Source organism: Setaria italica, chromosome IV (genome assembly GCF_000263155.2).
Source record: "Setaria italica strain Yugu1 chromosome IV, Setaria_italica_v2.0, whole genome shotgun sequence".
NCBI classification, from domain to species: domain Eukaryota; kingdom Viridiplantae; phylum Streptophyta; class Magnoliopsida; order Poales; family Poaceae; genus Setaria; species Setaria italica.
Window position 1 is genome coordinate 23818677 of NC_028453.1, and position 22791 is coordinate 23841467.

Here is a 22791-nt window from a genome sequence, read left to right on the forward strand (position 1 = left end):
TTTTTAGCCTCCGTGACCTATAACGCACGTTTTCATAACCAAACATACGTTCATTGGACATTTATATGTCTTCGTGCCGTCCCCCACATCTTCGTCTTCAAAGGTCGGTGTGATGCGTCACGAGGTAAAAAATAGTCCTTACTATTAGAATTGTTCCTTTTAGCACATGTATCTTCTTTTCTTTGTCAAGGATCTCACTTATGTTTGGGCTTTTGACGCTGCGAGATTCGGCTGGAGCAGATGTCATGTTGCCGTGCAGAATGAAACCCCTATATAAAAAGCTATTGTTTCGTTCGTTCAAGAGGTACAAATTACTTCTTCTCTAGACTGCATCTAAATAATTGAATCCGATATATTGTCGTATATCATAATAGACTAACTAAAAAAACATAGCCCTTCTATGCAGGCAGAACTTCTTGGACTGTGAAAATTTTGCCGTTACCCATTAGTCCATCACCATACCGAGAGCACTATGCAGCATCTGAATTTTGTTCTGATAAGAATTAAATTCAGCATTTTAGTTGTTATTCCTTGAATTGCTTCCCAATTTTAGGAGTCCTCAGCTTTGTATTGGGCCACAATATTCCATTGAAATCTTCAACTTATGCATTACTAATGGTTTCCCAATAATTTTGCTAGAACTTGTACAGAAGGCTTAAACTGCAATTTTGGCCTGTTTCCAGTCATTGGAAGCATTGTCGCTCCATACTGACGACTTTCTATGCCTTCGTTTATGTGCTTAGTAAAAGACTAAAACTGACGACTTTATGAATTTTGATTGTTGAACAGAAGCTTTAAATTTCCGTGTGATAAAGGGATGATACTCTCAAGATGAAACTTAATCAATGTGTTTTTTTTGTTCCAATAGTGAATTATACTCATCAATAAAAGCGCTAGGCTCTACGCGCGCGCAAATCACTAGTTAGTATCTGCAAAACCATTCAAACAGAGGGCCCTCTGCAACTGCTGAACCAGACTACACAGCAGAGAGCCAGAGACTATAAACGGAAAAGCAGAGTCCTTTCCTGCCAACAAAAATACATCTACACATCGAGCAAAATAGATCTCGATCAGAACCATCTTTTCCGTGATGAGAGAGTATCATCATCTTCGGTTCAAACTTTGAACGGGGTAGTATGCATGCGCGTGTTAATAGGGTGTAGTGTGTGCGTGCGTGCGTGCGTGTATGTATCGTGTTTCGAGAAAGAAAAAACCACTGCACTGCCGAAAGACTTACGTCCAAGTATTTAGCAATCATAATGTGACGCGCCAAATCATCCCCAATCCCGGTGATGAAATACAGCGTTTCCGTACACCCGCAGCACTGATGCACAAATAATGTTAAAGAGCAGCATGCAAATTTTCTTCAATCAGCCAGAAAAATTCATGGCAGCGGCCAACATCTTGGAGCAAAATTCATATATAGTGACATTCAGGTTATGGTTGCTTATGGTCATGATTTTCCAATGTGTATAACCAGTCAACCAGAGCGAAGGCATCATATCTGTTTCTGTGCGCTGGTATTGTTCCTTCGGATTTGCACGCCATTTCTTTTCCCGAACCTTTAGTAAACATTGACTCAGAAATCATAAAGACGAGAAAGCACGGCAGCTTTATTTGCAGATAGGGAAGGGCATATCACGCAGGATGTACATCAATTTTTCGCTATCAGAAAATAACCATACAGAGCACAGTTACTAACATATAACTGCAATTCCAAACATTTTGTGATTCTTTGTTAAGTATATGCAGATCCTAGACTTCATTTACTATGGATCTGATTTTGTTTCTTAGTTGCTTGCCTTTGGAATAAATGCAAGATATACACGGCTTCAACTGTTGTTTGCAGATTCAGTTACCCTTAGTTGCAGGGATGTAAGTATGTAACGATTCAAGAATATTGGTTTCAATTCTTTCTTGCAAGAAGCCGATGGCGAAATTCACCAAGAGCCCAGATCGGGTACAGGTTCCGGTAGTTGCCGTAATTGAAGTATAGGGAACTGTTGAAGCACCCAACGTGTTCCTGCAATCAAAGGACAGGTATTATCAAGTAAGTGGAGTAGAACCATCAGGTCTAACTAGAACATATACATGTTGAGGTGTGGCAGGACGGCAAGCGTCAATTGACAAAAAAAAATATTGGTGTATACATTCTGGGATCGTTATATGCATTCATGCCCAAGTCTTATGGCCAGAAGTCGAGTCCTCCTCCATGAATGCATAAACATAATATATCCATTATTCACAGAAAATGAAATTTTGATCAATATATCAATAGTAAGTACATGGCATATGGATGGTAGAGTGGGATTGTTGGTAGGCAGGTTGCAATTTCAGGCTGCACCTCCGGAGCAGAGCATAGGCCTCATTGCACTGGGCCTAAATATTTCTTGTTCTGGCCCAAAATAAACTGGGTTCTGGCCCAAAATAAACTGTTATTACATTGATGTTCTTTAATTTCACTCTATAAAATATGAGTGAACTTAAAAGGGCTGATAATAGATGTCTGAGAACTGTCTACAATGGACATATATGAAAAATTGTACATTAGCTTTGTCACTTAAACTATCTTTACAATTTTATAACTTTATGAGGAGACTTGTTCCAAGTTACAAAAGGTAATAGTCAAGTTTCTATATCTTGAGACCTTATAAGAACAATAATCAAAATAAATATTTAGCTGAAAGAGAAGAAAACAACCAAATCATAGTGCTAAACTTATAATTCTTCTATAAGCCAAAAATAAATATAAATTACTTGTTGGGGAAAGTCGCCTGACTCTAGTTGCATATTGATCAATTCTTTTGCAGCATGATATAGAGGTGTTGGATCTCGTTCCACCTGTATAGCATGCCCATGATATGAAATAATAAGCAGCCATCATAGCAGTTTTATAAATAATGTATTTTTTTGGGAAGTATAAATATTAAATAATGTATTTGTGACAATTGTAACTTGCAAAATATATACCTGCCCACCATAAATTAAAGCCAACATTGCCCAAGCAGTGTTTACTGCATGAGGACCACTAGCCTCCACGTACGACTGCCAAATATAAAGTGGAAGACATGATAAAATTCATTAAGATTTGGAGCAATCAATATTTCCTTAAAAAAGCATGTTTGAGATATAGTACAGCTCCCAACATCAAATATCGCATAATGTTATCTGGAAAGTCATGATGCGGATAAAGAATTTTCCAATAAGTTGGTAGATAGTAAAGGATTCATATAAAAAACATGACCAATTATTTTTTTTCAGTATCAAATATATATTAAAAGTAGACATTATTTATATTACTAAGAGCTTGTTGTATGCAATTATAATATAGGAACCAAGGGTGCTTGATGTAAACCCGTGATGAGACAACTAAATAGGTTAGGAGAACCAGCAGTAATCATACAGTTGCCTCCATTTTTTTATTCAAAACCAAAACAAAATGTTTAGACCACATGGGTCTGACAATACTTACATATCATACAGAAGCTAGGATTTATAAAAAAACCAAAAAGACAACAAAATATTTTGTCTCAGTTGCATGGTATCACATATATTTTGACAGAAGCTGATACAATAACTTCTTTATTTTATAAAAAAGGATTGTCCAAGTCAACATATATTTGGGTACAACTGTTACCACAAGCAGTTGATTGCCTTTCAACAGCCAAGATAACTCAATACAATCGAGAAATAAGATACTAGTCCTGCCAAATTATTCGTCAATCAGTGATTCGAATTTCTTCAGTTTCCTAGAGGCAATTGAACATGTTATTTGTCGTTACAAAAACAAAGACTCATGAAAACAAGCACCTTAGAATTGGACTCAGTAAATGGTTTTCACTCAGATTACATTGCTAAGAGATAATATCATGCATCTAAAGTTCAAAAAAATTAGAAATATACCATAACCTGAGCAAACCTTCCACATGGTTACAGTTAAATAACGAAAATTAACAGTTACCTCAGTTTCGCTAGAAAGATAAGTTTCACCCCATCCACCTGTACGTAGCTGCTTTGACAACAGAAAGCTGCATGCTTTCCTGATGGAGGAACTATTTTCATAAGTTCTTCCAGCAGCAGTTAATCCTTTTACAGCAAAGAATATTCCATAAGTGAAACATACACCCCAACTGCCAAACCTGTTGGATCATAATTAATCTAATTATTGATTTCATAATTTAAAAGTTTGAATAATTTGCAGATAACAAACAAGATGATTTCAGAGACCAGGAGCCATCTTTCCGTTGTTCCTTCTCAATAAACTCGGACGTGCTTTTAATGCAATTTCCTATCTCTTCTTTGCGGTATCCTGGATCCAGCTCTTTGAACATAATTAGAGCTTGGAGCACTGATGAAGTGCATTCAACAGATCTATGAGTTGGTTAAAGACAACAAATCAGGTCCCATGTATAAAAAATAATAAGAATCAAATGCATTGATAACTATTGAGGATATTTCATTTCTTACGGATAGTCGACAACAATGTTGATAAAGCTCTCCGAAGGGTTGAGAACCTATTGCCAACAAATTCCAAGTCAGTGTGCAGTCAGGCATGAAATTATTATCGAGAATAGCATTTTGGTATTACGAAAAAATGTTACACAAAATGCACACCCATGCACTGTTAGACATATATATGTGCTACATGTGTGGTTCGGCCCATGGCAGGCCCAGGCGTGTCGTGTGCCTCTGGCTTCTGCCGGCCATTAGGGATAGATTGATTCGAGACTGGGCAAGGATATCCGTCGGATGGTTCTGTTTCTATAAACCTAATCCACGATCTCCTTGACCATATAAGCTGTACCCTTGACCCTCATCAATCCAATCTACTATTCCACGCAATATTCATTGCTTTCATGGTATCACGAGTCCGGGTTTCACCGGATTCACGTTATGCTGTCATCTCCTAGCGCGCCGCCATCTAAGCGTCAGAATACTGTCTCCCGCTCAAGTGCTGAAGCAGAGTATCGGGCTGTCGCAAATGCAGTTGCTGAAGCTACTTGGTTGTGCCAACTATTGTTTGAGCTGCGCACAACCCTGAAAGCGAAAGTTCATCTTGCAGTTTATGTTTGTATGTCCAATTGCCCAAACAAATAATTTGTAATATAATAAGCTCGGAGTGGGCTATCTGTCTTATTTATGGCAAGACCTAGAAAGAGAGTGGAATTTCTAAACATGGAAGTCATCGGGTCAAATTCTCTATTCATTTCAACTATATTTTTTTGAACGAAAAACTATATTCAAACATGGAAGTTACAAAACTTGTTTTCCTGGAAAAAAAAAAGAACAATAAAAATACTCACCTCCAACAAAGGACTGGTTCTTTTACGCTCATATGTAGAAAAGGTGCCATCATCATTCTTCAATAAACATAAAAACATGCTCAATAAATTTAGATGTCAAGTACATCACTAAATTGTTCATAAACTGGGTAAAGAATCATATAAAGAGAAAACAACAATTTCAGTAAATTTGGAAATATACAAAAACAAGCAATTGTGTTGTGTAGCAGAAAACACGGCAGCATTTTTTTCTACTTTGGCACCTTGGATACTACTGCATGAGTGATGATATAGCAGCTACGCGCCCTTCACAAGAGACCAGTTGGTGCAGCATTACTTCTAAATCAGATGTAAGCATCATCAATGTACTTATTCCTTGGGATTATTTCGGTATCGACGTGTTCTATGGTTTAGAGATAACCTTTGTATTCTTATCTATTTTTTCCTGTGAGTTTTGTCATGTTGAACTAATGAAATGGATATCTCCATAATCAATCCAGCAAGAATGACAAATTAGTCTCCGCTCAACCCTAAAGTTATCCATGCCATTATACAGTACAATACATCTTTCCATTGCTCAAAATATGTTCATGTTGAACTGATGAAAGGGACTACACCAAGTGGGATTGAATCACTGCCCACAATGGGGTGGCATTTGTCGACAAAATCTTCTCCATTTAAAAATTGAAAAATAGTGCTACTCACTCAATTAAAACCGTTTGAACATGTGCAGGTGAGAGAAGAGGTTGCAAACAAGTTGCTAGTAGCGAGCCAGATTACGCCAACTTTAGATTTAAGAGTTTATAGCTATAAGAACATGACAAATCATTTAAAGAAGAGTCATACCACATAAGAGAGAATGCAATCCACTGCATCGTACAAACTTTCTCCTTTTATGGGATCCCCAACAAGATCTGGAGAGATCTTTGATAGCAATAACAGTGCCTAAAGAAATGAAGCTGAGTGTTACTGGAAGAAACTTTGAATGAGCACTAGCGACATGTGACGTATTACAAATATTTGAACATAATAACGGCACTAAAAAATATTCCATATAATCATGAATAATGATAAACCTGCATATGTGAGTGCACTTGTAAATTTGTTTGAAAAAAAGCATTGACATTACACACAGTATAAAGAAGATAAATCAAGAACTATAGTGTTTGTAATGCATGTGTATTTCACTAGTGCACGTCTTATTTATCCAACAGTGATTTATTACTACAACCACTGAAGTATGCAAACCGTAACATAACTACTTTTTGACTGATAATGGCTGAAAGAGTACTATGTTATTATGTCAAGGTATATCACGCACACTTTTACCAGGGAAGAACATAATTAAGGTTTTTAGAAATGAGAAATATCAGAAGTAACTTGTCTTGACCTTGAGTGCTTCAGCAGTACAATCAGATACATTCCACCCATTATCTGCTGTTGAAAGAGTCCATGAACCTTTGGATCTATGGCGGTAGTAAGCTTCATAGTCAGGATGATTTTCACGGATCTACATAAAGATATGCATATAAAGATTTGCTCTTGCAAACATTGCTTATTTTACAATATATAAGAATAAGTAATAGGAAACTTGAACCTGTGAACATTTAATGAATTCATGAGCTTTACGGAGTGTTGGACTAAACTCATTAACAAGACCTGTTGAGCAATAGGCTTGGACAATGAAAGCGGTCTCCCAGGCTGGACAACCATCATACACCTATTATAGAGAGTGTTTGTACAATGCTTATTAAGTCTTAACAAAACAGAACGGGTTGCTTCTGTAGAAATAGAATGAACATGTAAGTGGCCATCGGACACAACCTTTCCAATAAATCATTGTGATTGGAAATAGCCACGGTAATCTAAAGATTGAACATAATAGCCCACCCAATTAGGATTTTATGTATAAAAAAAAGTTAGACTACTGTCCAAGCATCCGATAGACTTGAACATGACTTGGGGTGAACATTTTGGTAATATGCTATCAAGAATGGTAATGTTCAAATTTATGGTCCTACGGTAGTAGTCATTTTATGATCAATATTAGGAAAAAGTCCATTTTACTCCCTTCACCTATTTACTTTGTCCATTTCACCCCCTCAACAAAATATTGGCTCAATTTACTACCTCTTACTATTGAAAGTTTGAAACCGGATCAATTTAGCCCTTAAATATGATTCCAACCCAGTTGTGCTGATGTGGCATAATTTTGACCAGTCTTAAGTTGTTTTAACGGCTGATGTGGACTGCATGTCACAGCTAAGCAGAGCACCGTGCACCTAGCATGCAGAATTAAGCCTGCGTCCTTCCCTCGCGCCAGGCGAGCTGCAGCGCGGCACCACGCCTCGCAGTCACAGGTCAACCCCGAGCCCTACGTCTGGTATATATCTCGCTGCTGTGCACGCGCATACATCTGGCGCTCGTCTCGTCAATCGCCACGTCGTTTTGATTCAAAACAAAAATCCAGGGCAACACCGCTCTACTTGCAAGCCTCGAGGATAATGCAGACTGTACTCCCATCATGCTAAACGTGAGCATCTTCACGTGGGCAATGCATGCGACATCATCAACTTCACATGAATACAAATGTTACACAGTAAAGTTTTTTCAATTGCAGTAACAGAACTGACACCTAGTGATCCATGAAGCACATCATGCAGCATATTATTCCTACTGAATAATCTGACAAAGATTAAAAATGAGTCCCAGCAGGATCACACACTGGAACATGTTATTCCATGCTCGGGACCAAATCTCAGTTTGAATTTTTGTGCACATTATTTCCATGCCGAATCATTTTGCACACTAGAACAAGGAAGAGTTCTTGACGACGACTAAATTGTGTGGACGGTAAAAAGATGACATGGTAATTGACGAGACGAGCACCAAATACATGTGCGCGCAAAGCAGCGAGATACCAGGCGGCCAGGTGCGCAGGGCTCAGGGTGCCGTACGAGCCGCAGCGCTTCAGCTTGGATTGCACGTGCGAGGCGCGGCACGGCACTGCAGGCTGCAGCTCGCCAGGCTTAATTCTGCATGCTAGATGCGGTGCTCGACTCATCTGTGACATGCAGTCCACGTCAGTCGTCCAAACAACCTAAGACCGGTCAAAACCATGCCACATGGACAAAATTGGGTTGAAATCTCATTTGAGGGGGTAAATTGATCCGGTTTCAATAGGAAGAGGTAATAAATTGAGCCAATATTTTGTTGAGGGGGTGAAATGGACAAAGTAAATAGGTGAGGGGAGTAAAATGGACTTTTTCCTCAATATTATGGGTTCTTAACGGTCCAATTGAAATGTGGCTATAACTAGAAACCAGTGTAAGGCCTGGTGTAGATGTTAATACTGGCATCATTTGTGGCATTTGGCACTGTAGAAACATATTTGTGAAATTATAAAGGCTCTGCTGTTAGCCTGTTATGATCTTTGACAAAGTAGTGCTTGGGGTTCAAATAGGGGGCTAAACAATCAAGTCATGAATAGTGAGTGTTGAACAGAAGTTACGAGTTTCATTGAACCTAGGTTCGTATTGATAAATTCTTAACCAGAACATATCTAATATTTGTAGCCAAAGCTTCTCAATAACAAAAAACAAGAAAATGGCGAGTAGTACAATTGCTGCACAAGGCATGACAAGATAGTACCTGTGCCTTCATTCCATCTTCTGCAAGCCATAAAAAATCATATATCCTTGGAAGATGCTGCTTGAATGCATCTGAATTTGGATTTTCTGCCCAACAACAAATCATATCTAATGCCTACAAGCAAAGGGTTGAGAAGCAGTTATAAATTATTATAAATATTCTTGTCCAAATCATTTCAGTCATCCGCAAGAAATGGTTCTCTTTTGACCCTTTAAACTTTGAGACAAGTGCACTTGAGGATGGGTAATATTGCTATATTAAGCTAGCCAAATTACATTTGGCCGTTACAGATATATTTGGTAGAACTCCAAAATTTTAAGAATCAATGCATCATTCTGTAAGCTAGTAAAAGAAATTCAAATAGATGAACAACGGTCAGGATGATGGGCTGAGCCAATCTCCAAGATTGGATTATGCTTGATATTATACTATTTATCGAATCCGGCTAATTCAGCATATGCCTGGGTCCAAACAAAAAGTATTGCATTTGCCGAAATGAAGGGAAATTAGCAGAGATCACAAAAAATTTATCATATAGTAGCAAAGGTGCCCCCCCCCCTTTTGTAAGATCAGCACTCAGATCACTCTCCAATATTTTTTTAGAATATTACCTTGTTTATTGGACATACACATATGTATTTACTAATTTCATCTTCATAGTAGATATGCTTTATGATGTTTTTCAATGTTATATGTCTTAACTTGTTTACTGGCCAGCAATTCAGCATTGGCTCCACGACTTTATTAAGGCAAGTCCATACAAGATTTTGTGCCATTGTCCGTGGATAGATAAGGTCCACCTGCATGCACAGAAACAGAAATAACTGAGAATCAGGCAATTGAAATTGTATGAATCAATGTTTGTTGCTAAACATACTAGAAAGGCTCTATATAATCTAGCTTCTTATATATAATCATGATGCTGAAGCTAAAATATGAACATAATCTCTTGCAAAAAAACGGACATGAATATAACATTTTTATGACAAAAATGATCAACACTTTATGGGGGAATATAGAACTGAAGCTAAGATATGGATATCCTTTTCAAGTGCTATTATGCTGCAGAAAATATCTTTGGATTAACATTTTTGAGTATTGTATTATGATCCAAACCAATTAACAACTGAAGCTATCAAATAAGCTCAATATAGGGGTCTCTAGGCCCAAATTTCTGTGACATATTTCATGGACAACAAATGCAGATTACAAAATAAGATATATAGATGAGTTGGTAGCGAAAGCTGAAATTTCTAATACGTTTCTTGTTTTTATTGATTGAATGGATCATTTTCTTCAGTGCCAAATATGAAAGTCGTTTGCACATATTACTCAAAAAAGTTTTTTTTTCTCGAACAACGCAGGAGAGCTGCGTGCCATTTCATTAAGATACACTCAAAAAAGGTTTACATACCCAACCAATAGCTGAGATTGTGGTTGGAGAATGTTTGAATCTTCTAGAAATGATTTATTGTATCCACTATTTCCAATAGATATATTGCTTTCACTGATTAAGATCGAACAACTTATCCAATATGTTTTGTTTGGATAATTAAAAATTCCATGCAGAAGTAACAAAAACATAATAAAAACGAACCTTAGCACAATTATCACGAGCTTTGTTCCAATCAACCTCATTGTATGGTACACCATAGAGCTCATCTCTCAATGCCAATATGGTTGGTGTAATTGGTCCAACAAACTTCTTACCAAAGAGATAAGCCATAGGCAAATAAACCATGCGGGTAAAGACCCAAAATCGTCCTGTGGTAGGGGAAATCTACTTTTTAATCAGAAAAATGGAGGATTTAAGAGCAAGTAAGAAATATAAAAGGTTCATAATGTCAGAGAATAAGACTATTTACAATGGTACATTTTATTCTGTTAGCAAGTAGGAATATATGGTGTCTGAGAATGAGATAGCCTGATAAAGGAACATTTTATTACCATAGCAATAAGGATTTATAATACTAGTTATCGCCCTCACACAGGCTCTTTTTTCTCTCGAACAAGCAGGACAGCTGCGTATCATTTCATTAAGAATAAGAAAAGTACAAGAGAGAGGGAGTAAACTCCCTCACCCCAAACACTCAAATGTAATCTACACAGCTGTGGGTCTTGAATATACCCACCAATCTGCATGTAGGGTGTCAGATAAATATCTTATTTGTTTCATGCAAGTGTGACTTTCACAAAATTCCACCTTTTCAACTAAAAGTATTCCAAAACTTATGTTCATTATGTGGTTAGCACCTCTAATTTTTCATTTATATAAACTTTTGGGGTCCGATTTACCTAGAATTTTGGATCTCAATCTAATTTTGAAGGATCATATTTTTTAGATACATCAAAGAAGATGAGAAAATTCCACCTATGTCATCGAATGTATAAGTTTTCCCACATTTGCCACAAAAAATTGGTATTTCCTCCAATGTAATGCAACTGGTTCGAATCCTTGTTTCCCTCACCACTACTTTAAAATAGCTGACAACTGAGATGCTAAAAGACATACATAGACATGTCTGCTTTCTTCTTCTCTTAAACCCCAATCACTCAAAATCCAGAGGCTGAGTTAAGATCCCAATCTCCCAACAGCAGCTGCACACATTGCTTCTTCAGTTCACTTGATGGCAGCCCTGTTCCATCATCCTGGAGCTCCAACAAGGTACAGAGAGCAGGATGGAGAAGCCAAAGCACAGCTCAGGATGGCTTCAGGTTAGCACGACATAGCACAGCACTAGAGACTGCGGCTCTAGTTGGCGTGGTTCCCCCTTCACTCACGGCAAGCATCAAAGTCACAGCGACGGCACCAGGTCCATGTGGTCTGACAAGTGGTGTTAGGGACATAGGCCAACAACATTTAAGAACAAGCAGAGCTTCAGCCTATGTGCTAAGGGGGTGGATCCAGCCAGTGAATGGCCTCAACCTAGCTCATTGTGCACACAGCAAGCCCGGTGCAGTGCAGGAGGCAACAAGCTCCATGAGAGGTGCAGTGCAGTGCAACAACAGGGGCGAAAGATATAACGTTATCGTATCAGATCTCCCATTCAATTATTTTTCTGTATTTCAATTCATGGTGAAACATGGACTTGAACCAATAAGTAAGCTATTAACAAATCTCTGTTAGAGTTACATATTGACCAATGATCTGATTAATTTAGTAGGCCACAACAACCCAAAGAAACTCTGCCTTAAACCTTGACCATTAGTTTCTTACCCCCAAAGCATCACATTGCAAAAACACAAAAACTACTTCAGGAAGAAAAGGAGGAATAAGGCCGGGACCATGCAGCCGACTCCACCACCTGAGATGAATTACTCGATTTCCTTTAGTTATTGGTTATTTGGTTGAGATAGGATTCAGCTGTTAACAGGTTGCTAGCTTAAGATTGTTAGCCATGTTTATTAGGGCCTGCTCTATATTTGGACCAGGCACAACCATTTGAGATTAAGCAAAGAATAATCCCTAAACCATATAATTTGGCAGTTCAGAGCCTCTTTGCGAGGGAAACTCGCCTTCGCCTCTTTGCTACCCTTTCCATCTACTAAGCCATATCAATTTCAAATAGCACATCTATAACACCATATTGATGACAACAGCCACAAGAGCAATAATAATAATAAAATGAAAAAGGTAAATTCACCATGCATTTTTGAGTTTGTTATGGTCAGTGATCCCCTATCAGACCAGGATTGGAGCATGGAACTAATTGGACCAGGGCCCAGAGCCTATAACAAGGTTTCTTGTCCATTAAATTAGTGCGCCAAGAATCAATTATAAAGGGAAATCCTCACTACTCCCGTCCGCCATCTAGCCCTGTGCACCAGCCACCAGGCCGCTGCCACCCCTGTCTTTCTCTCTCAATTCCCCAAATATCTCCGGTTTCTCTTCAAAACCTTCAGTGCTAAGCTGGACATTACCTATACCAAAGCTTCAACTATAATTATCATGAGAAAAGATAAGTACCTGGATGTATTGGAAGGAAGTGAGGGACGAGCCATAGTTCAGGAATTATAGGATTATTTCCAGACCAATCATACAAGCCTATCATCTTCATTCAAAAAAAGGCGACCATGAATTAGTCATTTCCAAGTCAAAAAATTATAATTTACAAACAAACATAACTACAATTGGCATTCTAGGCATCCTGTTTCCAGTATGACCCCCCCCCCCCCCACCCCACCCCTGAAACCAATAAATGCTAAAAGTGTAACAGAAATTTAAATAATATGTTTAATTTTAATTGCAAATCCAATTAAGATAGCTGTGGAATTTCATTGATATTAATTCAGAATATCATAGATAACAAATAATTTGGGCATCACAGCGCACAAGCCCCATCATGTCAAAATGGCCACATTAAGCTCTAATTGGAATTACCTTTATGTACAAAATGGAAGTTTGAGGTGCTCTTGCATGATAATTGAAATTGACAACAATGAGGTAAAGTTAATATCCAATATCAAAGGTTTTAAAACAACTTTAGGTTTGTTTAATGATAGAATCAGAAGCTAGAACACACATACATCCCTGTATCTTAACGGATTTTCCATAGTTTTTCTCAAATATGCAGGAGAGCTGCGTATCATTGCATTAAGATAGGAGAAAAAGGCCAAAATGGCCATACAAACACACAACACACACCCCTTACTATGGATTTTCCATAGTTCGGATTTTACCTACTATTTCTTCAAACCTATAAGAATATTTATTTTTAGTAACATAGTGCATGATAGAAGGGCAGACCTGGCGCAGTGGTAAAACTCTCCACTTGTGGCCCGGAGGTCCTGGGTTCAAACCAGCCTCTTTGCAGAATTTTAAAAGAATTTTGCAAGTGTAAGGTTGTCTAGGAATTCCCTTCCCCAGACCCCACCTTGTGTGGGAGCTTTCGCACTAGGTACGCCCTTTTAGTAATATAGTGCACGATACCTATGGGATGTTACATATGGAACCCAGGCAACATGGAACCCCAGTGGCTTTTACATTCACATGTAACAAACATTTCATTTTTTTTAAAAATTAAGAGGGCATACCGAGAGCCATATTTTTCCCCATTGTGGTATTGCAGCTGCACTTCCATGAGATAAAATCCATTCGCGTCCTTTGGTCAAAGCGTCATGTGTGCTCTCCTCACCAAGAAGTCTTAAGGTAACATAGTTTAAGCATGAGCCGAACATGGTGCTCGGTCCCACCACTTGTTTACCCCAACCACCATCTGCATTCTACAATGATCACATTACATACAAACTTTATTATAATATGCCACCTCTAGAAAAGTAATTCACAGCTGACCAAATGATATTACTAGAAAGTAGCTGGAAATGCCATCTACATGCCTGTATGTTATAAATATAGCGACATATCTCACGTCGATGTTCTTTCGATAGGACAGTATTGAGTGATCCAGTGATATATAGAGCAAATACCTGCAAAAATAAAGAATACTCATAATGTTGTGCGCAATTCAACCAAAGTATTATTGTCACTGTTTATTAAAGCTTGTAAACTACTCCCTCCGTTCCAAATTGTAGGTCGTTTTGGCATTTCTAGGTTCATAGTTTTCACTATGTATCTAGACATAGTGTATATCTAGATAAATAGCGAAAGCTATGAAACTAGAAATGCAAAAACGACCTACAATTTGGAATGGAGGGCATATGAAATAAATAATAACAATTTATTTCTCAGATTTCATGGTGGCTCTAGCTGGCATTTGTCATTAATTAATCAATAATGCTAAACTGGTCAGCATTTGTCATAATCAAACATGAATCGCCTGATATAAATGTTACCTACAGAATATATTAAGTTGGGCAAGCAGGTCGGCTGATGGTGTCAATTCAAAATAAAATGCGTACCAAGAGAGGCATAATGAACAAAATGCCACTGAAATCTACAGGCCAGTGCCCATCATCTGCTTGCAGACTAGAATGTTGAGCGAGAGCTCGTCTCAATGATGTTAGTATGATCTCTTCTGTGACTTGTACATTCTCTGCAAGCTTGGCGGGTGGAGGATCCACCTGAAGATGTTTTTGTTTTGCATACTGCAATAGAGTATAGTTAAGTGTAAATAATTTATGGTAAAATCAAGAAATATTTAAATCAAGTGCACACAATATACAACAAAAACATAGAGGAAAAAACTAATATCTTTATATTAATATGCCAAGTTGACAATCATTACTTTAATAATGGTTTTTGCCTCTAGTAATCTGTGGGCATTGAATGCAAAGCATCTAGGCTATAACAAGGGACAGCAACAGAATTTCTTTTGTAATGTTAATGATTTTGCCTCCAGTGGCTCTGTGGGCAAGAGTTTGGAGGCTATATGGGGTGATCCTCATGGCAAAAAATCAGCAATTGCATGATTTCAGGTCTTCAATGTTGGACTCCATCCATACCAACAAAATTTGTTAAAGGAAACCCCAAACTACCCACCTATTTGAAAGGAACCAGCATTTCTGCCATAAATTAGAGAAATAATCTAACTGTTAAGAATTCCAGCTGAAATTCGTACAATTCAAAAAAATCCTAACTGGTTGAGTTTCTTTAATTAATCTCTGATAGCATTGTATGATTGAAAGGTTGCAGTAACAAATTGTCTATCATTCACAACAACATCCAATACTACACTTTCACTTATCTTTCCTGCTTCTTGCCCATGAGAAATCAAGACTCAAGAGTGACCACTAAACACCAGCACTAATTTCTGCATGTGGACGATTAGCCTTTCCTGACTGATACTGACTACTGTTTAACAAGACCCAGCAGGAATGTAAAGGAAACAGCAAACCATATCTGAAGATCCAGCATCAAAACTCGTAGTCCAATTGAGTAATTATTCGCTCATATTCACTAGTTCACGCCAGGGTCCTAACTTCGCTCACATCAGGATTCAGGAGCAAATGGGGTTAGGAGAGACAAGGGGTCCGGGACCAACTCACGGAATCGCAGCAAGTGGCGGCGTCTTCTCCGCATTGGAAAGGCGTCGCGTCCAACCTAAATGCTCCATGACACGGACGGGGGACGGCGGATGGCGACCATGAGGACCCCGCCGGGCGCCGGCGCCGGTTTGTGCGGCAGGGAACGCGAGTGAAACCGAAACGACGGCGGCGGCGTGGGTGGAGTAAACAAAAGGAAGCGATGGTTCATGGCTGCCGCCTGCCGTCTACCACGACTACTATTTAGTTAGGACCTTGAACACATTGGTACTTTCATTAACAATGGCTTACCATTTATTTGTGCATTATACTCCTTCTATCCCAAATTACTATTTATTTTGGTATTCATTTTGGTTTTTCTAGATACACACATTTCGATATGCAACTAGATTTGATGTTTTTAGTCCTTTTATTTTTCTATTTTATTGTTGGTTTAAATAGAGCCAATGAAATCTTGCCCCAGAGGTTTTTTATTTTGGGTACCAAGGTTTTTTCCTTTCCTCCTTAGTCTATATATATCTATACCTACCTAATATTAAGTGCCGCGTGTTTTTTACAACTGTCATGAACATTTTTAAAAAAAATCTCTCATTTTTTTCATAATTAACCCTCAACACAAAATTCACGGCACTTCCTATTCATGCCTCTATCCCACCCGTTTGTGCTCGACGGTAGGCACAACTCATTGTCCGCCCCTCACTCCCTTCCTCAGTTTGTCTCCAACCGCAGCTCCTGACTCAACATGCGGTGCCGGTGGCACAGTGCTCATCCTTTCCTCCCTCCCCATCTAGCCAGTATCAAGATGCACCCAGCCTTTTAAAGCTCGCTGCCGACAATCATCACCATCGAACTGTTGCTACGAATCGAGGCCAACACCCGCCTTGCCACCATGGGTGGTCCAGTTGAGCTCATTGTGCTTCTGTAGCTCCTCTCGCAGCCACTCGAACGCTGCACTATAACCCTAATAGGGAGCAAGAATGCGCCCAGCCATGCCACCATGATGCCTTTGGTGGACACCTACATGGAGAGGAGGAACACATGGGGGGCTGCGGTGGCGACGCCAACCGTGTCCCCAGCTCGAAGCCCGTCGAGGATGTAGAGCGCTAGGATGACGAAGCCTACCACGGTGTGCACTGCGAGGTGGAGCCGGACCTTGGTCCGGAAGATGGGTGTGACCAGGGTGGGCTTGTCCGGACACGGCGAGAAGGCGACCTGGTGAGGAAGTAGGGAAGAAGGAGTACCGCAATGCTAAAGTCTTAGAGCAGGACCATGGTGGAGACAGGACAACACGGTAGTCGTGCCTAGCTTGTTGGCTGCTTGATGGAGATGTACTAGTGGTGGTACGGGCGCGCCCGTGTGGTTGGGGGGCATGGATGGCAACGTGATGCTACTTCCGCCGTCGGGCCAACACCCTGGCATGCAAGTGAGCGAGCAAGGCTGCCAGGGAGTGCAGCGCAAGTTGCGGCGTCAACTTAAAAAGCTGGAAGCGGTAGCAAGCGTCGGAGATGTTTGGGCCTCGTAAGAGTGATGAAGTTACGACAAGACAGCCAGCGGCGGAGCTCGCCAAATTTTTTAGCTGGGGCAGATATTATTTGGTGTGCCGGCCGTTGCGCTCGTTGCTTGCCACTTGAGCCATGATCGGAGACAACCTCCACGCACACACGCCCTGACGCACGCACAGGCGCACATCCTGAGCCATCGCACGGCAGAGCCACAGCCGACTACCTTGCCACTGAACCGATTGCAGCAGTGCAGCCGCGTAGCCAATGCTGACTCCAACCCGCTGCTTCTCCTCGGCGCCGCCCAGCAGTAGCAGCTATGCTGTCGCCGCCGCTCCCCTTGCTAACTCGCTCTCCCTTCCTACGAATCAAAATTGCGGCTCCTCACTGATCTCCCCTGACGCCAGTGATTCACAGAACAGAGCAGCCAGCCAGGACAGCCGCACCAGGTCTAGGCGGCGCGGTTGCAATCAGCGACCGGCATGGACGCACGCTATTGTCGAGTGGCTGGCTGGTGCCAAAGCACAGTTGGAGCGTGGGCCTTTTACCTATGCGCTGGGCCAAAACACAAGTGGGCCATCTACTTGGATGCAACCACCGACCCAAGACGGACTTTGTTTTCCTCCTCCGTCTGTGGCTCTGTGCGACGCGATAGAGCCTCCAGCGCCGCTCCGCGGCTCCGGCCGCCAGGAACACCATGGGGGAGGATGGATTTCTACTTCGTTAGTAGCTGGGGGCAACTACCTCACTCTGCTGTATGGGAAGCTCCACCTATGAAGGCAGCATGGCGCAGGAGCATACGACAAGCCGCGGTGCCCTAGAAAGCAAACTGGTACGAGAGAATAGCCCATCGAGCTAAAGTCTTTTGACTTCGATTAAACTTCTTGTTGACCTGTGAGCTATATAGGCTCTAGCGCTGTGCTGACAGGAATAATGGATGGAGGCTCCCTAGCGCCGTACTGACACAAAAAATGGATGGAGGCTACATGTTGGAGAGTAAGTGGAAGTCATCATCTCCGAAACTTTCAAAAAGGTGCACACTCAATTTCACAAAAGAACGATCCATTCTGTATGGATTTTTTTTCACCAGCGAATTGGCTTGAGAATGGGTAGGATCCATAACAACACGCAGACGTTTCTGCTAGTCTATTCTAAAAGTCCATATTTGTATACGACATGTGTGACCATTCCTGTTGCACGGGGTTCTCTGGTGAAAACCCTGTCCAGATTCTGGAGGAGCGACGACGGCGCCACTAGCATCGTCCCCTCCTTGGAGAAGAGCCAACTCGGCTTGTGGCATTGCTGGTGACGCATTGATCATGGGAGGCTGTAGCCGGTGGTGGCAGCCCCATCGCGACGAGCTTGTGGCACGGCAAGACGGCATGGTGCAGCACGACAAGCTTGATAGGGGTTTTTGAGCTCATGTGGAGGCGATTGCAGTTCTGGTGGCGGTTAGGGGTTGTCGCATTTTTGTCGGGTTGGCTGCTTGCAACGGACTGCGGCTGCTGGTGTTGCTTGGCAACTATTAGTGTGGCGTGGGACTGTGTCGAAGGACGGCACTTGCAACAATAGCATCCTAGGATGACTAGGCTTGCAACGGACTGTGGTGGGTTGCTCAGCTTTGCTGGGCTACTCTGGTGCAGTACATCGTCGGAAAACGGCGCAAGCGACTACTTTGGCTTACTGTCACGGCGGTGGAAGCTATGTGTGCGGGTGGAGCAATGAAGCGAAGTCGACCTGCGGCGGTAGCTTGGCTATTTGATGGAGACCTTCAGAAGCGGGGCAACATTGCTCACCATTCCGATAGTGATAAAAGAAACGGATCTATGACGTGGAGTGTTATGGCGGACGTGGCGAGACCCCCGCACACGGTGTTTCTTTGAGGCGACGAGAGAGGTGGAGTCCAACAGCGGATGTAGCGAGGCCCCCGCGTGTTTGTGTTATCATGGTGGCGACTGCGAGGTAGTTGGTGAGAGGTTTGGATCTGGTGGTATCACTCTATCTGGTGGAGTGAGGTGTTTGCAGCGGCAATACGATGAATGGTCCTGCATGACGGTGGCCTTCTTGGTGCGATGCGGTCTGTTTCCCTCGAGTTCCTGTCAATGTAGGGTCACGTCTGGAGGTTTCGGCGACTACATTAGAGTGAGAATGTTGGTGGATGTCGCGATTAGGTTTTGATTCGGCTGTCGTTGTTGAGTGGAGTGGTGGTTTGGCGGCTCCGAGTTGAGTGGTTACCCGCGTTGATGTCTCAATCCAACTAGCCAAGTCTAGTTTGTTTTTTTCTTTTCTTTTTTTCTTTTCCTGCCTATGACCTTCTGAGTCGTAGTCTCGTATTTTTTCTGCTATATCAATAGAAACTCGTAGGATACGGTTCATTAAAAAAAAAGTTAGTATATCGGTATACATAGCTTTCGTTTGTAAAAACTCTTTATTACTAGAGTAAGTTTGTCTGTTTCAACTTATGTTCCAAAATATCAGCTAAATAAGTCTATTACGAAAATATAGGTTTATGAGTATCGGTACTTCTTAGTACAAACTTAGTCAAATTTATAGAAATTTCACTTATAACAAAACTTGAATGACTTATTTTTTAAGGACAAAATGAGTAGATGAAACAAAAGTTAATGCCCAAAGGTTTTCCTTTTTAAAAGAGAAGACACTTTGACGATCATACAAACCGGAAATGGGAGCTTAGGGATATCAGATAATGCTTGAGCTGCAACGTCCTTCTATTTGCACATAAATACTGCTGGCGGTCCGAGCGGCTAGGACATGGCTGCCGCCTTGCGGCGCATAAATATGGGTTGTCCTACCGACTATAACATCCTATTCCGTCAATAAATATTGGAGGCTCAAAATAATGCATTTAATTGACTGCTCATCTGAACAAGTATAAATGAGCCATTCCATTTGAGTTTGAACATAACCATCACATCTGTAGCCTTAATTTTGAAATATTGTATATTGACGAAAAGCAACTTTTGAGTTATTTATTCTAATACAGATAGAAAATCTAAGTACAAAGAGTGATGAAATTGAGGTCAATTCTCACCAAGAGTTATACATATGTACCCTCACAAAAGATCCACCTGTCAAGACAAAACGAAGGGAGGGGGAAGATCAAATATTCCCAGCATATCCACATTAATTCATTCCTTACGCGTGACATACAAATTCAGACACGATGTGATATAGATCCATTACCTACATATATAGGTCCTGACCCTTCACAATATAGGCCTTAGTAGAGTAGGTTTAATAGTACTTAATCTATTGTTGCTTTTATATCCAAACATGATATGTTTTGAACATTTGTGCACCCTGTGTCTCGGGTTGTACAAATGAAATTCAGAGAAGTTGGCACTACATAATGATCTTCTCCAACCTTTTTTTCTCAAACTAATACTAAAAAAATTGTTTTTAGGAACTAGAATTTGTAGGGTCGGGCACACCAACTGCCACTACTTCTCGTAGCTAAAAATAAACCATTTGTAGAGGTGGGTGCATACCCACATCTACAAATCGATTTTTAGGAGTAGGTCTGCCCCCGTCCCTACATATGACCGTCCTAGAAATCAATTTTAAAAATTCAAAAATATAAGTCTAGAAAAATTGAAATAAATAGTAATTTGGAACGGAGAAAGCATTCAAGCGACCACCACGGTGGGTTCTCTGCTGCCGGATACGACCGCAGCCGAGAGAGCGACCGGCATGCTGCAATTATGCTGATGCTACCGTCCATGGCCGCTGCCTCCAAGGGGAACGAGGGGAGCCCATCTTCAGCCATCACGAGCAAGGGCACCGGCAACAGCACGAGTCATGGACGGCACCGCGGGCGCCGCTGCCTCCGGTCCCCGGCGTTCTGCTGTTTTCCATCGAAGTCCCAGGTTGCTTGTTTCCATCGGTGATCAGCAGAGAAATCGGCCAGAGGAGGGAGAAGGCCTTCGGTAGTTCGGTGACCACACAAGGATCCCGTTACATTTGCCGCAGCCAAACAGAATACGTATTCGCTTGATTTCTTTCTGATACCACCGTGATGCGTTTCCGTTACCATTAACGTTACCACAATTGAACCAAACACCACCTAGTATAGAACCGAAGTTTGAAATAGTTGACTTTATTATCTGTTCTTCTTCGAAAAGTTGTCGTCTCTTAGTTACCAGGGGGAGCAAGACACTATTCCACTTTCTTTTGTTTATCAGCGTTCACCATTGGCTCTGGCTCTATCTATCTTTTCTATTCTCCTGACATGAGGCCACTAATGGAATAACAAAAACAGAAACGTAACGGGTTTTCACTAGAAGCGTGGCCAGAAAAGTAGGTCCTAACTCTTAAAAAGCGTCTATGAATCCATGGCTAGCGGATTTCTCAAAACCCAGGAATGCTGGACTACATACAAGTATACAACTCGTTCCAGACATGAACTGGTATATGGCAAGGTTTACTGTTTGTTATGTGTAATACCTGCATGCGCAAGAGAAGGTCGGAGGCCTCTCTCTTCTGGAAGCGGCGCTCGGTGAACTCCCGGCGCACCCTCTCCACCTCGGCGCGCTCCTCCGGCGTGCCGAGGTCGGGGTCGAACTCCCAGACCGCCCGGCCGAGGAAGTTGTTGGACGTCTTCAGAGATGCCCTGTCCCCCTCGGCGACCTTGAGCCTCCACATGGTGGCCAACAATGTGTACGGATGGAGTCTACGAGCGAGAGAGCGCCCAGCAAATCTTGCTTGCCACCTGCCACGCCGGTTCTCTTTATAGAAGGAGCAGGACCATGGCTTTATTTAGTTGCCAAAATTTGAAGTGCTAAAATTACTGTGCCAGCACTGTAGCACACTATAGTATTTCGTTTGTATTTGTGAATTATTATCCAAACATTGACTAATTAGGCTCAAAAGATTCGTCTCGCAAAGTACAACAAAAATGTACAATTATTTTTTTAATTTCGTCTACATTTAGTACTCCATGCATGTACCGTAAGTTTGATGTGATGGGAAATTTTCTTTTTCATAGTGCTAAAGTTGGAATTTGGGATGAACTAAACAAAGACCATGCACCGTACCGGGCACGCACTGCACTGCTGCCCAACAATATTTTTGACCAGCGTTAAGAGACCGACAAGGCCACTATGCTGCAGTCTGTATACGTGTCTCTCGATTGTCGCTCCACTTTGGGTCACTGTAGTTTCACCCGGCCCTTTCGCCCAGTTGGTCCAGCCGTCCTTCAATTTAATTCCAGCAATTAATGATCAAGCCAGCCTAGCAACTACTATCAATTAATGATCAAGCCAGGCTTGCAAGATATCAAATCGTTGGCTTCTGCAGTTATTTTTTTTGAATTTGGGGTGTTTGGATACTATGGGCTAAACTTTAGCAGTATCACATCGGACATTCGGATGCTAATTAGAAGGACTAAATATGAGCTA

The 22791-nt window shown here is 41.2% G+C and overlaps 1 protein-coding gene and 1 long non-coding RNA gene across 2 annotated transcripts; one reads left to right on the forward strand and one right to left on the reverse strand.

Annotated features, from left to right (window-relative positions):
- Positions 1-1589: 1589 nt before the first annotated feature.
- On the reverse strand, positions 1590-22101 carry LOC101767046 (achilleol B synthase). The gene is made up of 18 exons (XM_004965394.3): positions 21839-22101; positions 14793-14978; positions 14271-14360; positions 13968-14156; positions 12901-12985; positions 10531-10697; positions 9545-9733; positions 8934-9047; positions 6880-7002; positions 6673-6792; positions 6129-6227; positions 5304-5360; positions 4468-4514; positions 4228-4371; positions 3962-4139; positions 2971-3045; positions 2758-2841; positions 1590-2023 (listed from the first exon to the last, which is right to left on the reverse strand). Exons 1-18 carry the CDS (start codon positions 22034-22036, stop codon positions 1907-1909), a joined length of 2262 nt encoding a protein of 753 aa, XP_004965451.1. The 5' UTR covers positions 22037-22101; the 3' UTR covers positions 1590-1906.
- On the forward strand, positions 15939-18544 carry LOC111257000. Its single transcript, XR_002677350.1, has 2 exons — positions 15939-18206; positions 18282-18544. It is a non-coding gene; the product is annotated as an uncharacterized LOC111257000 (long non-coding RNA).
- Positions 22102-22791: the final 690 nt, after the last annotated feature.